This window comes from Ctenopharyngodon idella, chromosome 14 (assembly GCF_019924925.1).
Source record: "Ctenopharyngodon idella isolate HZGC_01 chromosome 14, HZGC01, whole genome shotgun sequence".
Lineage (NCBI taxonomy): Eukaryota > Metazoa > Chordata > Actinopteri > Cypriniformes > Xenocyprididae > Ctenopharyngodon > Ctenopharyngodon idella.
In genome coordinates, this window is record NC_067233.1 from 10,459,865 (window position 1) to 10,475,921 (window position 16,057).

Sequence of the window (16,057 nt, forward strand, 5' to 3'; positions counted from 1 at the left end):
ATAAATGAACTATACCATGGTCACACGACTTCAACGTCACCACCATTAAGCTTCGACAATTTTTCTAGTAACCGCCATTTTTGAGACAAGTAAATGCTTTAAAAGCATCACAAGGGTGAATTTAAAGCAATAAATTAAAAAATTTAAGCAATAATGTTGCATGGCTTTGTCTAGTTTTTCATGATTTAGTGGATAATGATTAAAGGCATAGTTCATACAAAAAACGAAAACGGCATCACCCTCAATTTGTTGCAAGCCTGTATGAGTTTTCTTTTCATCTGTTTAACACAGAAGAGGATATTTTGAAGAATGTTGTTAACCAAACGGTTACAGTTACGGTAGCCAATGACTGCCATAGGGTCATTCAGTGTCAAATCAACCAAATTTTGGAAAGTTTCTCAGCTCAAATTTTTGATTTTTTAAAAAAAAAAAAATTCTATAGAAAGACAAACAAAAATAGTGATGAAAGCCAAAATATTAAATGTCACAGATGTACTGTCATGTGAAAAAGTTAGGACATCCTATTGAATTCCATGGTTTTCTGTATCAGAACATAATAAAATATCATCTGGTCCTTGGCAGGTCTCAAAATTTCGAAAATAAAACAACAATAACAACACATGACATATCACACAGTGTCATCATTTATTCAACATAAATAAAGCCAAGATGGAAAAGACATGGGTGACAAAGTTAGGACACCCTATGATTCAATTGCCTGTAGATCCACTTTTAGCAAGTAATCATTTTTCTGTATGACTTTATCAGTCTCTCACATCGTTCTGGAGGAATTTTGGCCCATTCTTCTTTACAATGTTGCTTCAGTTTATTGAGGTTTGTAGGCATTTGTTTATACACAGCTCTCGCCACAGCTTTTCAGTCGGGTTGAGATCTAGACTTCACTGGGCCACTGCAACACCTTTCTTTTTTTCTTTTTCAGCCATTCTGTTGTAGATTTGCTGGTAATCTTCAGATCATTGTCCAGTTGCATGACCCAATTTTGGCCAAGCTTTAGCTGTTGGAAGGATGTCCTCACATTTGACTCTAGAATACTTTGGTATACAGAGGAGTTCATGGTCGACTCAATGACTATGAGGTGCCCAGGGCCCATGGCTACAAAACAAGCCTAAAATCATCAGCCCTATATCCGCAGGCTTGACTTTTGGTATGAGGCGTTTATGCTGATATGCTGTTTTTGGTTTTCACTAAACTTGGCGATGTGTATTATGGCCAAACATCTCCACTATGGTCTCATCTGTCCAAAGGACATTGTTCTAGAAGTCTTATTGTTTGTTTAGATGCAACTTTGAAACCTAAGCCATGCTGCCCTTTTTTTTGTTTTTTTGTTTTTTAGAGAGAAGAGGCTTTCTCCTGGCAACCCTTACAAACATTCCATTCTTGACCCGTCTTTTTCTAATTGTACTGTCATGAACTGTCATCTAACATGTTAACTGAGGCCTGTAGAGTCTGAGGTGTAGCTCTTGGGTTGTCTGCAATTTCTCTGAGCACTGCAAGCTCTGATCTTGGGCTGAATTTGCTGGGAATCCACTACTGGGAAGATTGGCAGCTGTCTTGAATGTTTTCCACTTGTGAATAATCTTCCTCGCTGCAGAAAGATGGACTTCAGATTGTTTGGAAATGGCTGTATAACCCTTCCCAGACTGATAGCAGCAACAATTGCTTCTCTAAGACCATTGCTGATGTCTTTCCTTCTTGGCATTGTGTAACACACACCTGAAAGCTCCAGACACTCAAACTGCCAGAACTTCAGCTCTTATAGAGGTGAACACACTTGCTGGTGATCAGTTAATCAAAGACAACAGTGCCTGAAGGCTGATTTATACTTCTGCGTCGAGTGTACGCCGTAGCTACGGCATAGGCTGTGTGTAGGACACGTAGCCAAGACGTAGCCTGATGTGCACCTCTTCAAAAATGTTACAACGTGTCAATTCTACACGGACCGCAAGTGCTGTGATTGGTCTGCTAGAACCCCTCCCTCAGGTCAAAAAACTGGTGCAGAGCAATCGGAGAAGAGCGAGCGTTTTCAACTTCCATATGAATGGAAAAACACTCTGTTTCAGGGGACACATTTGTTCAAACTGCAACAAAAGTCGTTACCTATTTGCCGCTTCTATTTGTAAGCTTCTCTGATAACGTACATGACAAGCTTCTTCTTCTTCGGCTTTTGCCTTGATCCTCAACATGACCGCGGACACTGCCTCCTAGTGGTCTGCATGCACGTCGACACGGACAACGACGAAGAAGTATAAATGAAAACAGACGCATAGCCTACGGTGCAGAGGCTCCGGCCTTGACTGTTACTTACCCTCTTAAAATCCTATGTTAACAGTAAGGGTGTCCTAACTTTGTCACCCATGGGTTTTCCATTTTGACCTAGTTTTTGTTAAATAAATAATGACACAGTGTGATATGTCATGTAGTGTTGTTCATCTAAGGTTTTATTTTCCAAATTTTAAGACCTGCCAAGGACCAGATGATTTTTTATTACGCCCTGATACCATGGAATTCAATAGCATGTCCTAACTTTTTCACATGACTGTATATTTAATGAGTAATCCACTATTTTGTAGAAAGGGGTCAAAATGACAATTTTCACCTGAGATTTGGAGCCAATTTACAGGGGTGTAAAAAAGACTTTAGAAAGATGGCAGCATCATTATTTTATTTTTTCACAGAGATTGGTAGGTCTGTTTGTAAAATCAGTTGACCTTAGCAATCTTTGTTTCATTATATGCTAAAGGTGACCGTTCAAAAATGGCAAAAAGCACTTCTTGTGTTTTTTGCCTCAAGTTTGCATGCTTTAATTCAAAAGTATTAAAGATATCTTAATATTATTTTAGATTCTGGTTCTTAAACTTTCCTTTTGATATCTTCATTTTAAAGGCCCTCGATGGTTTGATCCCAGCGATATGGAGATCTTAATGCAGCTCCATGAGTAAATTGTACACATTTTTTGTAGTCAAAAACAAAAATATGGATCATTTTGTATATAGCTGATACTTTTTTCTTTTAAAGGAATATCTGAAGAAAAAATATGACAAAATATTTATGTTTGTCTTGCTACAGAAAAAAATATTAACAAAATCAAAAATTTGAGCCGGGGACCTCTGGTTGAGTTGACACAGAATGACCCCATAGTATTTTTCTATACCATGGAAATCAATGGCTACCATCAACTCTTTGATTACCAGCATTCTTCAAAATACATTCTTTTGTGTTAAACAGATGAAAGAAACTCATACAACTTGAGGGTGAGTAAATGATGACAGAATTTTCATTTTTGGGTGAACTTCCCTTTATGAATTACGATTTTCAAATATATATTTTTTACTCACAATTTAGAGTTTGGCATAACTACAAAAAATTGATTATAAAAATTCCCATGGAGTTTTAAGATAGATTTGATTAAATAATGTCTTTTCCAGGTGTAGAAATCAGTTTTATAATTATGCTACCTTGTATATTGAAGTTTTTCTAGATAGTGAGAACCCTGGTTGTTCAAAGAAAAAAACAGTTGTTGAGGGGGTGAATAAAATAAGAAATATCTTGATTTTCATTTGCTTTAGCTGATTTTAATGCTTGTTTTGTCTTGTTTGAATTATCCCCCCTTGGAAGCTTGCTGAGGTGCCCTATGGGTCTTGGCCCCCGGTTGAGAATCACTGCATTACAATCATAACTAGGCCTGCCCCCTAATATTCGACTAATCGTTAGTCGGCCAAAAATTATTACTTGGTTAGTCTCAGGGGGGAAAAAAAACTTGTGGCAAAGTCACGCAGTCCGTGAGGGACAGATCGTTAACAGCAGGTTCGCCTATCATCCGTCAACTTCAAAAATGGCATATCATTTAAAACATGTAAGTAGTAGCAACTTTACAAGGCTGCTTGCTCTAACGTTAACCTAGATAAATGTACGTTATTATTAGGGGCATATCCAAGTGTTCATGTGGCGTGTGGAAGGTGAAGTATAGCGCGCTTACTGCATGACATGGAGGCGCCGGTGCGATCACTTGCATTTTTTCCTGATAACAGTGGAAACAACTTAAAACAGTCCATCATTTTTAGTCATACAGATAAGAGTAATTCATCATTTGAAACGGTCTACTTTTATTTGTGTAAAATCACAACAAGAAAACATTGTGCCCTTGTAAAATAAAGAAAACAAACAGGATGAGCTTTCTGCTGTCTCAGTCTCTGTGAACTTGAGCGTGTCTAAATATAAACCAAAACTCAGTGTATACTTGCCTCACAGACATGAGAAATATATCTATAGAAAGCTTGAAATGTCAAGCAATTGTCAACCAATTCAAGTGGTAAACAAATATTCTCAGATTATGTCATCTGTATGAAACGTGCATATAGGCACGTCCACTACTGCGGAGATGACTTAATCTCTGCAGCCGAAAACACCTTGCTGTTTTTTCACTACACATTCATAATCATTACTTTTGCCGGCGCGCTGTGGCAAGCTTTATATGTACACTTGTATTATATATAGGCAATTAAAGGCTCATTATTATGATTTATATGGCTTATAAATATACTTGTGCGATTAGTCGACTAATCGCTTTAATGAACGACTACTAGTCGACTAGAAAAATCTTAAGGCGAGGGCAGCCCTAGTCATAAAATAACAAACATAATAAAGAATAAAATAATGAAGTGAAAATAAAAAGTGAAGCTGAAACAAAATCGGTGGTAAAAACGAGAGGTCTAATAGCTTACCTGTCCCAGGATGGGGCCCAGTGGAGGCCCAGGAGCCGCCTGTCCAGACCTTACAATTGCTCTGATGACGCCTCCAGTGTCCAACTTTTTCACTGCCTTGGCCGCTTTAGATATCTTAGACATATTGTCTATGTGTCTGGCCTGCCACACGTCTGTCCGTCCCCTTTGCCTGTTGGGAAAGGTAATTATTGAGGTCCCCTTAATTCATTAAAAATTCAACACAAAAAAATCAATATATGTCCAGAGGTTGAAATGTGAGTTACACAAAAGCTCTCCGATCCATAAAAGCTCTCCCAGGAGTGCACAGTGGCCTTATCTCGAGACCCTGTGTGTGAAGACAGTCTCGGGGCGAAGTGCTATGAAACCTCAGGACCTTCAAAGATAAGGGATAAAAGCACAGGTGCGTAGTGCACTCGAGGAGCTTCTGTGCTTGGCTGCCTTCAATGATTCCCTGCTCTCTCCTGATCCATTACAGTTAGCTAGCGCTCTATGGGTCTACATCAGGAAGGGTCGAGCAGATTGGACAGCAGCCACCAAGCACCAGAACAACACCGGCAATGCACAGATAGAGCACCACATGCAAGGTCGAAAGGGCAATACCTGGTTTTTCCATTCAAGACTAAATTCAATTACATGATTCAATCAATTAGTTGAGTGGTGGAAATGGCCTGAAATGTATGCGCTTTGGGAAGCATGACTCATAAAAACCACGCCCTATAATCTGATATAGACCAAATGCAATAAAAGCCGTTACGTGTTCAACGCCATTCGCTAGACCACAGCAAATTACAAATATGACGAGAGAACTTGACCCATTTTGTGACTGTTCAACCCAGGCGAAAACAAGATCTCTAAATTATTCACAGCGCTCTGTTCCCAGGTTAATCTCACTATTTATATATTCATAAATGCAAGGGAGATGAGGACAGAGGTGAAATAAACACACCTGGCTAGCTACACTTTGGAACGCGCCATTGGTTTTAATGCCAAGTTAATCCTCGCATCTGTGAGTGCAAGGAGACAAGCAAAGAGAATTTCACAAGCACTGAAACGTCTTGGATCTCAGAATACACGGGCTATCTAAAGAGAGCAGAACCGGTAGATATAGGCTCAGCAATAACCAGATGTGTGAATGCACTGCGTTAAAAATTACTTTCTGGGTTTTCTTTAAAATGCAATCACATGCTTCCCTTCATTTCGGAGTTCTATTTCATGCTGTCCTCCAAACATATTTTTGCTGTTTTAAAAAGCATGTTGAATCAATTTAATAGGCAGTCAGGGAAGGTTGGGCTGCTGGTAAATCTCCACTTCTTGGCAGGAGGTCCAAGCATTTTAACATATTCAGAAGCAAAAGAGGACAATCAACAATCCTGAGTTAAACTGAAGCAATTTATTTGGAACATTGTGTTTACTTGGTGCCGACAATGACAGCGTTTCTGACCGTTTTGAAGAAACATGCATGAAATTTCTTTTCCATTTTAAAGCAACTCGGTTGACGTGATGGGGATATAAAATACACAATGAAAAAAAAGAAAGAGTGAATATGTACTGCAGGCATTTTCTGTCAAACTTCACTGTCCTTGCTGAGTTTACTGCTTTGAAGCACTCATCAGCTTTTCAAATTAGATTAAATTGCTTGAGAATAATATTAGATATTCTCAGGGAAAAAATACATGTTTTGTTTGAAACATTATGAAGAGGAAATAAGAAATACCGGGAATACACTACCTTTGGGGTTGGTAAGAATTTAATGCTTTTGAAAGAAGTATCTTATACTCACCATAATTACAGTAATATTGGGAAATATTATTATAATTTAAAATAGCTGTTTTCTATTCTGTGTATTTTAAAATGTAATTTATTTCTGTGATGGTAAAGCTGAATTTTCAGCATCATTACTGCAGCCTTCAGTGTCACATGATCCTTCAGAAATCATTTTAATATGCTAATTTGCTGCTTGAGTATTATTATCAATGTTGAAAACAGTTGTGCTGCTTAATTTTTTTGTAGAAACTGCGATACATTTTTCTTTCTTTTTTCTTTTCCTATTCTTTGATGAATATAAAGTTCAAAAGAACAGAATTTATTTGAAATGGAAAGCTTTTGTGATGTTTTTTGTAACAACAGTAAACGTCTTTACTGTCACTTTTGATTAATTTAATGCAAAATATGAATTCCTTGCAAGCAACAACAACAAAAAAAGTTTTGCTGAACCCAGAAGCAAACTTTGGAAAAATGCCAACGCATGCCATTTTTAAAGTTTTTTTGTTAAAATTATTTCAAATTTTTATTGATTTTCCCCATTTTCATTTGACTGTGATATTTTGTTAACAGATTTTCATGTGTAAAAGAAAAAATCTAACCAATTTAAGAATATATTTAATAATACTCAGATGATGGGGTCATGAAAATGTACTGCATCGAAGGAATGACCCAGCTGCTATTTCTGTCACCTGCATTTATTGTTAAAGCTGCCAGTCCGTAAGTTTTGCCTCTTTGTCGCCATCTCTGTTCGAAACCTGCAATTGCAGTTATTTGCAGAATTATCGTTTTTACATGGGTTGTGCATCGGCACGACTCCTCAGCGCGGATGAATCTAATGTTTTGAGGAGAATGTGAGGCTGTCCGTCACTGCACTGGTCAATACTGTACTTCAGAATGTACTTCATACCGTGCATATTATTATTGTTGTACTTTGTTCTCAAATGGTTAATGTTAACAACATCAGCATTGCGTAAACATGTGTATTAGTGTTACCTGTAGATATCAATTTCTGTACAGTTTAATCTCTAACGTTAATTTGTCATACCATACAATTCGCCATCAAAATGATAAGTTTAATTATTCCAGCTGCTGTGAGAAAAGGCTATAAATGATCCGCCACCTGCAGCATCCTCACATGTGATATAGCCTACTAGCTGGGACTCCTTCTTTATGTAAACAGATGTGACGTAATGACGCAAACACGAACGGCGGCATGCTCAAATTTCCCACGGAAAACTACCATTGAATTAGAAAACATTATTACAAGCTTACTGCTGTGAATCGGGTTAAGGTAAGGAGATAGTTTTGAAAACTGGCTGGTTATGTACTTTGCTCAAAAATTTATTTTGGATCATTTTTAACTCAAAAGTTACGGACTGCAGCTTTAAGTTCTGCAATTTAGTCTGTGAATATAAAGCTTTGCTTGCCTTTTATGATAAAATGATTTAAGATTTAGGATTATTTAATGTCCTGAAAACACTGAAACATCATTTTGTAGTACATTCACATTTGTTTGTTTACTAGACATTAATCTTTAGCCAAAGTGCTATTTGATTTTTTTCTGTGTTGTTTCAACAGAGAATAATGAAGTAGGTGTACAAACAATTGGTGCCTGAAAATGAATTGCTGCAGTGTTTTACACTAAAGTATCTTGGCCATAACAATGATAAAAAAGATATGCCAAGTTCTGGGATTTTAAATTGCACTGGGAAAATAGGGCAATATACTATTAGCAATAAATGAACGTGGCCCAGGTTTTGTTTATTTATTTTTTGGAGCATTTTGTCCACTGGCCAAAAAACAACAAAAAAAAAAACTGGATGTTAAAAATCCCTAGACTCCATAAAGTGAATTAATATCTTAATGCAAATTCAGAGAAAGCCACAGTACAAGAAAAAACTACTAATGCTATTCTGTTCAAACTTCAGATCAAAGGGATAAAACCAGGTTTATGGAAAATGAAACACTCAAGGGAGTCAATGGCATTAGCTGGGCTACATCATTCCTGATTTAAGATGACAAAGAGAGACAGGACTCTCTTTATGAAGTGATTTAAGAACCTCAAAATCATTCCCTCTGCAGTTTCACATTTACATATATAGATTTACAGCCTGACTTTTGAAAGCCAGCCAGTTCATTTGGAATCCAACTCTCTTGATATATCTGTTTTTGGTTTGAGACAAATTGAACTTGCAGACATGGGAAAACATGTTTGTTGATGCAAGAATAGCCATTTAAAATACTGCTGAACAAGCAATTGTCGTTTTCGCAAAGTAGACAAAAGCTGGAAAATAAATGAGGAGGAAAGTATATAAAACATTTATGCATAACAGAAATGACTGGTAAAATGATTTACTTTCTTTTACCAGCTTGCGTTTTGCACAAAATGAGAAGATATGGGAAAATTGGCTTTCGCAAAAGGTGGTGAGTTGCTGTTTTCTAATGGAAGGTGATTGTGTACAACAGTGAATGAAAAGGTGCTCACTATAAGCAATTAATGATCTGAGAACAAGCATAGATATGAAATTGAGATTCTGTCATTCTCTATTCAATAACAAACAATGGTGCAACAAACGTCGCAATTCAGTGAGCAGGCTGATGTTTCAGAATTCTGCTCAATTCCTCTGATGCCCTCCAGGTGCATATTGATTTTTGACAACACCGCAGAGTGCAATTTGTGATAATCTCAGCAAAGAGCTAAACTACCTCCGAATTTACAACAGCAAACTAGAAAAGGTGGGAATACTTATGACAATGACAGTGAATTATCACTGTGTCAGATATAATGCCATTATCACACTCATCAGCACTAGATTCAATGAACAAATTCAAAAACAAGATTATGAACATGTGTGAATGTTATGGTTTGAATTAAAGGGTTAGTTCACTCAAAAATGAAAATTCTGTCATTAATTACTCACCCTCATGTCGTTTCAAACCCTTAAGACTTTCGTTCATCACCGGAACACAAATGAAGATATTTTTGATGAAATCTGAGAGCTTTCTGTCCCTCCGTAGACAGTCTACATGACTACCACGTTGACACTTCAAAAAGTTCATGAAGAGATCATAAAACTAATCCATATGAATTGAGTGGTTTAGTCCAAATTTTCTGAAGAGACTCGATCGCTTTATATGATGAACAGATTTAATGTAGGCTTTTATTCACATAAAAAACATTCATCAACATCAGTTTTGTAAAAAGAAGTTCAAGCATGTTTGCTTGACGCATGCGAGAACCAATGAAGTTCATTCTCATGTTACACAGCACGTTTGAGCTTCCGCAAGAGGTTTGTGTTATGTTTATGTTCGCTGATCAATGTTTATATGTGAATAAAAGCCTAAATTAAATCTGTTCATCATATAAAGTGATCGAGTCTCTTCAGAAAATTTGGACTAAACTGCTTAAGTCATATGGATTAGTTTTATGATCTCTTTATGAACGTTTTAAAGTGTTAAAGTTTCAGTTGTGTTGCTGTCTATGGAGGGAAGCTGTCTGCTTTCGTCAAAAATATCTTAATTTGTGTTCCGAAGATGATCGAAAGTCTTACGGGTGTAGAACGACATGAGAGGTTGAGTAATTAATGACAGAATTTTTATTTTTGTGTGAACTTTAACGCTAAATTCAGAAAGTGTATTTTGGGTCAGGTATCTGATTAGTATCATAATTTTTCCTCATAATTTTCCCCTGAGGTCAACTTTAGAATGTTAGTGTTCTAAAAATAGTTCCATTTTAGTTTTAAATGACCATATTCCATTCTCTCTCTGACCATCAGAATAAAGCAATTTTTTTTTTCTGCTGTGCCTTTAATAAATGCCCCTCTTGGCATGTAAAATGAGCAACAGCACTAAGCATTTTCTCTGGGTACAAGAGTCTCTTCTTCTTTTTACCCTATCGCTTAGTCCTTGGTGGCAGAGAAAAACAGCATTTAAAAGGGACAAGGGCTTATAATGTCAATATTTATTACAAATGATTTATCTGTGTACGTTATTTTAATATTTTTTTATGTGCCCTCATAATTTTTAATCAACTTTTAAATAACTTCCGACACCTCTTCTATTCTCTGGTGTTTACTGGCGTGAGGGCGGGACAACCTGTCACTCACATGACATCACAGCAATAACAAACCACAACCATCCAATGATCCAATTAATTCCCCATGGACAAAATCAAGACCCTACATTTTTTTCTTGTTTGTTAAGCCGTTTTACTCAGATATACGCCACAATAAGGAAGAAAAAACTATTGCAACTTATTACTACGACACAGAAGTACACTATCATAAACACTAACATATAAAAAAAACACATCCAACCTGCAGCTGTGTCTGGATTCAAACTACCAACAAAAAAGTGAGTGGAACTGAGTGAAACTAAATAAAACTCAGCTGGTGTTACTGGTTAATGGAAAAGATTCAGTTAATATAATAACAATAATCAATTTAATCCCACCAGTTTTATCTAGACATCTATGTCATTTGGGGGGGTGTTGCCGTTTGTTTGTTGTTGTTATTATAAAACTAATAAAAATAATATTGAGAATCCCACCAGTAACATTTGTGACCAAAATTTATTTTGACAGGTCCAAAAAAAAAAAAAAAAAAAGTTTCTACTATAAATAAATGTGCGGAGTGACTTGATTTCTTGATTTTTACATGACTGGTGTAGGGCTACATAGTCACATGACCACAGCTGCTTAAATTCCAGTTTGTCCTTTGAAGGATGCTGACTAAAAACTCCAAAAACATGAAGCGTGTAACATATCTCATAATACACATTCAACTGACATATTTAGTACATGCAAACATAAATAAATCTAAAGATATCTGTGGTCATATTAGTAAATAGTGGGAAAACACAGAGTGTTGGACATTATAAAACAGAAGAATTCAAGCAATGCTACATTTTGTAGTTTCCCATTGGTTGCAGTTGTCAACAGAAAAAAAGAATGGAACTTTTCGAAGAAAAGGTAGTTATAACAACAAAAACAACAATAATAAGAGCATAATAATACATCATTACATGCATATAGCACATGACACTATTTTAATCTAGAGATGGCTAATAAAGAGCTTCAGGTGCATATTTAAAACAGACGATAAATTTGATTGTGATACAAAGAATAATAAAATTGAAATTACCTGCTAGTGGGATAATATATGTTCACGTACACGCGAAAAAGACCTTCACGTTTGTATTTGAACCATGCGCGCTGCCATATTGGCTTTACTGTCACTTCAGATAGTTTGATGAAAGTAACCAGATAGACTGCCCCTATATGGACAGGAGAGGCACTACGCCTCAGTATCTAGTTTTATCATGAAAATTATTTATATTGACCACTACATAACATATTGTAAAATATTGGTAGGTAAATTAGGAAAAACTATAATTTCCTGAGAAATGGCCATTTTAAGATTTATTCAGCAGCAGTATTAACATCAAAAACTGAATAGTATTATTGCGCTTCATTTCAACACTAGATGGCGAAGTGGCACTGTCAAAACTCCCACGTGAAGAATATTGCGTCATTTCCCCTGCGCCCCAGACTGTGCATGATCCGTGTGCTGCTGACTGCTTTTGTTTTGAAGATATCTATTTTTGTTATTAGTTAGCAAGATAAAAAGTGATCTGAAATTAGGATAACTGCAGTGATGGCTGAAGCGATTCAAAAGAAATTACAGTCTGAGTTGGAGAAATATCAACAACTGCAAAAAGGTATATATCACAACGTTAGCTATCCATGTTAGCAATCCTTTCAACACTCTTTGCATGTGCGTATTGACGTTAATTTTTCACAAAATTGTTTATATTTGACATATATATTTTACAACACACTGACAAGTGTCTGTATGTCACAGTCAGTTTCTCAAGTTGTACTTGATTTAGCTAATCAGCACCTGTCCAGATCTGTCATAGTGATCTGCTTTCTCAATTAAAAAAATGTGTGTGTGTGTGTGTATATATATATATATATATATATATATATATATATATATATATATATATATATATATATATAATATACACACACACACACACACACACACACATACATACACACACACATATATATATATATATATATATATATATATATATATGTATATATATATATGTATATTCAAGTAGTGCACATTTAAATGTGTTTGGTTTGAAATTTTGGCGCACAAAAAATGTCTTTTCTCTAATTTCTTTATTGTGAATATAGAATATAAACTATTAACTCTATTTTTGCAGATGTCAGTAAAAGTATGTCAGCACGACAGAAACTGGAGGCACAGTTGACTGAAAATAATATTGTTAAGGAGGTAAGAATAAAAGTAGAATACAAGTATCTTCTACATTTACATTCTTATTTTAGGCATGCTACTAATATATATATATATATATATATATATATATATATATATATATATATATATATTTTATAAAATGCACGGACATCTGCATTTATGTATGTGTGTGTGTGTGTCTGTGTCATGTTTTACCACATATTTGTCATCCCTCTGTAGGAGCTTGCCTTGTTGGATAGCCAAAATACAGTTTACAAACTAATTGGACCAGTTCTGGTCAAACAAGATCTAGATGAAGCCAAAGCAACAGTGGGCAAGAGATTGGAATATATCAATGGTGAAATGTATGTATGAAAAATGACAGCTTGTATTGCTTTTGATTCTACTGTAAATGAGTGAGTAGTTAGGCACATAGCCAAACCACTAACTGATCTCCTCTTCATCTCAGTCAGCGCTATGAAACTTTACTGAAGGAGATGGAGAAGAAGTCGGAGCAGCATCGGGAAGTTCTGTCCAGTCTACAGCAGGAGTTCCAGCGGGCTCAGGGTCAAGCTGTTGGGAAGGTCTAAGTGGATTATAATTTAGTTCAAATGCCCGGACACTAGTCTTATCCAACGGAACTCAGAGACTGAATATGCCTGCTAATAACACATGCTTGTTCACATGTCTATTAACAGAATTCTGTAGGTTTTTTGTTTGATGTTATTAAGCAATCAATAAATTTTGTTTATTTATGTTCAGCCTCCTCTTTTTGACATTAAGGTTTCTATTACAAACAATGAACAACTTTGAGATAATTTGCTATGTCTATTTGAGTTTTGATCAGTCTGCTGTCCATTGAAGTTCCAAAAGTGGGACATTTTGGGGTTGGGGTGATACAGCTGAATACAAGAAATCATCTGCTTAAAAGGTTAGTTCACCCAAAAATGAAAATTCTGTCATCATTTACTCACCCTCAAGTTGTTTCAAACCTGTATGAATTTCTTTCTCCTGTTGAACACAAAAGAAGATATTTCGAAGAATGTTTGTAACCATTCTGTATATTAGCACTGTTTGTTGTTTTCTTGTGGTATGAGATAGAGTGTTTGAACCCAGAAGCGCTGGTGCGTGACGTCAGATTTAACGGTATGGGGCCCATCAACAGTTTGGTCACCCATATTCTTCAAAATATATTCTTTTAAAAATCAACAAATAAAGTTCCTGGGTTTTTAACTAAAAGAATGAGAAGAACTTTTATTCTCCTTCACTATTTTTTATTTTTTTCTTATGCTGGGTAGGCCTGGTTAATCTGGCTAATCTTTTTTGCCTGTGATATAAGTAGCAAGGGAACATGGTAGATCTTGGTATGTCTTGTGTACTTCAGGCAAACCAGCTCCGTTAAAAGCATATTTTCCCTTCTACCTTCCATGACATGATCATCTACACTACACAGATCTGATAAAAGAGCAAAAACTTAAGTTCAGGATATGTTGACACAAATGTTCTACATAAACATGCAGTAAAAAGTGCTAGATTTGTATGTAGAGTTTTCAGCTTGAATAAAAACATGGTCCCACTTTATATTAGGTAACCTTAACTACTATGGACTTACATAAAAAATAAGTACAATGTACTTATTGTGTTCATATTGTATTGCAAAAACACTTTTTCTGCTACTGAGGTGGGATACAGGTAGTTTAGGGACAGGTTTGGTGGTATGGGTAGGTTTAAGGGTAGATTACGGTGCAAGGGATGGGACAACAGTGTAATATATTTAATTGCAGAAATGAATTACAGATGTAATTACATGCAGATATTTTTTTAAATATAAGTACAATATAAAAACATGTATGTACACAATAAATGCATTGCATAGTAATTAAGGCCACCTAATATAAAGTGGGACCACTATACATATATAGCATAAAAAGTGAAACAGTATGATATATGGCTCTGTATGCATAAAAGCTTCCACATTCCCAAACGCACAAGACCTTGGTCAGGTAATACCTCACAGTGGCTTCGCACCACCATTTATTAAGGCCTTGAGAGTTGACCAGTGAGGCGACTCGTTTTCTAATTAAAGGGGCAGACGAGTGGTGCATAAGGCCAGATGTTGCTCAGGGTAATGTCATTGAAGCGCTCGGTCAACAGGGTGTGTATCCGCCCCTGCGCAACAGGCCATCAGACGCGCAATGGAGAAGCGCTGAAGCACAGACGTCCGCATTGTGGATGCTTACCTCCAATTAATATCCCGTGGAGGGGGACCTGTCCCCCTTCATTTCCCACCCGCCGGGGATTAACGCGCATGAATAAAAGGCATTAAAAGAACCGCGCTACTTGTAAGGGAGCTGTATACGATTTAAAAGCAGGTTGCCAACACACCCGCATTAAGTCCAAATCGTAAACTGTGGCGAAAAGCTTCTAAAGGGATTAGCTATTTATTGAAGCAATAATATGCAAAGCTAATTAAACAGAAGGACTTTGAGGTATTATTCGCCTTTTTGAAGTAGACCTTTTTGGACTGAGTAGGGTAAATTATGCAAAAGTGGGACGGTTTTGAGCAGATTTCTGATAATCCCAGCATTTGATATTTCTGTGATGCATACACAAGCCTCCACATATAAACAATAATCTAACTGATGTGTTATAATGATAGACTATTGAAAAAAGTTATGCACTGCTTTTCACTTGAACTGTTGTTTGAAGTAAGGGTGACAGTAATTTCACGTGCGTGCGCACCTCGATCGTCACCTGAACACGCTCCAGGCCTTCTGCGCGTGCTTTCTTTGTTTTTATAACCAGGTCAGGACACGCGTCGATTTTTGACAGTTTTCGACAAATGGCCATAAAGACCACATGTTGTACTAGCGAAGTGAGCTGATGGTGTTGCTATAAACGTTGTTCCCATGAGTGAGGTGACAGTCAGAAAGTCAGCACCTCGCGCTCGTGCGTAAAACAGCTGACAATATGTCGAAAGCGAGACCTGTCACAATATGGCGCAAAATAGCCACATACTTTTTTGTTTGAATTGAACATTGACCAGATTTACAGACACATCTCGTAAGAGTGTGGTTTTTAACATTCCATCACGAGCGAGTTAAATGTAGTGGAAAATGTCTAGCAAGGCAAAGTTTGTTCTTGTGAAAGCAAGATGCTCTAAGATGCTGAGAAAACAATAATATGACACATCCAAAGGTGTAAAGTACAGAAAATTTATACTTAACTATGTATGGACACTAGGCTACGTAAAAAGTTCATTTTCAAATTAGATAT

General features: G+C 36.4%; 2 protein-coding genes across 2 annotated transcripts in view; one reads left to right on the top strand and one right to left on the bottom strand.

Annotated features, from left to right (window-relative positions):
• The window catches only part of mrpl11 (mitochondrial ribosomal protein L11), a 38,481-nt gene extending 26,682 nt beyond the window's left edge, over positions 1–11,799 (bottom strand). The window contains exons 1-2 of the mRNA XM_051860317.1: positions 11,648–11,799; positions 4,743–4,911 (exon numbers count right to left, since the gene is read on the bottom strand). Coding sequence (XP_051716277.1) covers positions 4,743–4,865 — 123 coding nt within the window. The 5' untranslated portion in view covers positions 4,866–4,911; positions 11,648–11,799. The remainder of the gene's footprint in view (positions 1–4,742; positions 4,912–11,647) is intronic.
• A 214-nt stretch (positions 11,800–12,013) lies between these two features.
• pfdn6 (prefoldin subunit 6) lies at positions 12,014–13,536 on the top strand. Its single transcript, XM_051860318.1, has 4 exons — positions 12,014–12,224; positions 12,747–12,817; positions 13,022–13,146; positions 13,251–13,536. Exons 1-4 carry the CDS (start codon positions 12,161–12,163, stop codon positions 13,369–13,371), a joined length of 381 nt encoding a protein of 126 aa, XP_051716278.1. The 5' UTR covers positions 12,014–12,160; the 3' UTR covers positions 13,372–13,536.
• The last annotated feature ends 2,521 nt before the right edge of the window (positions 13,537–16,057 follow it).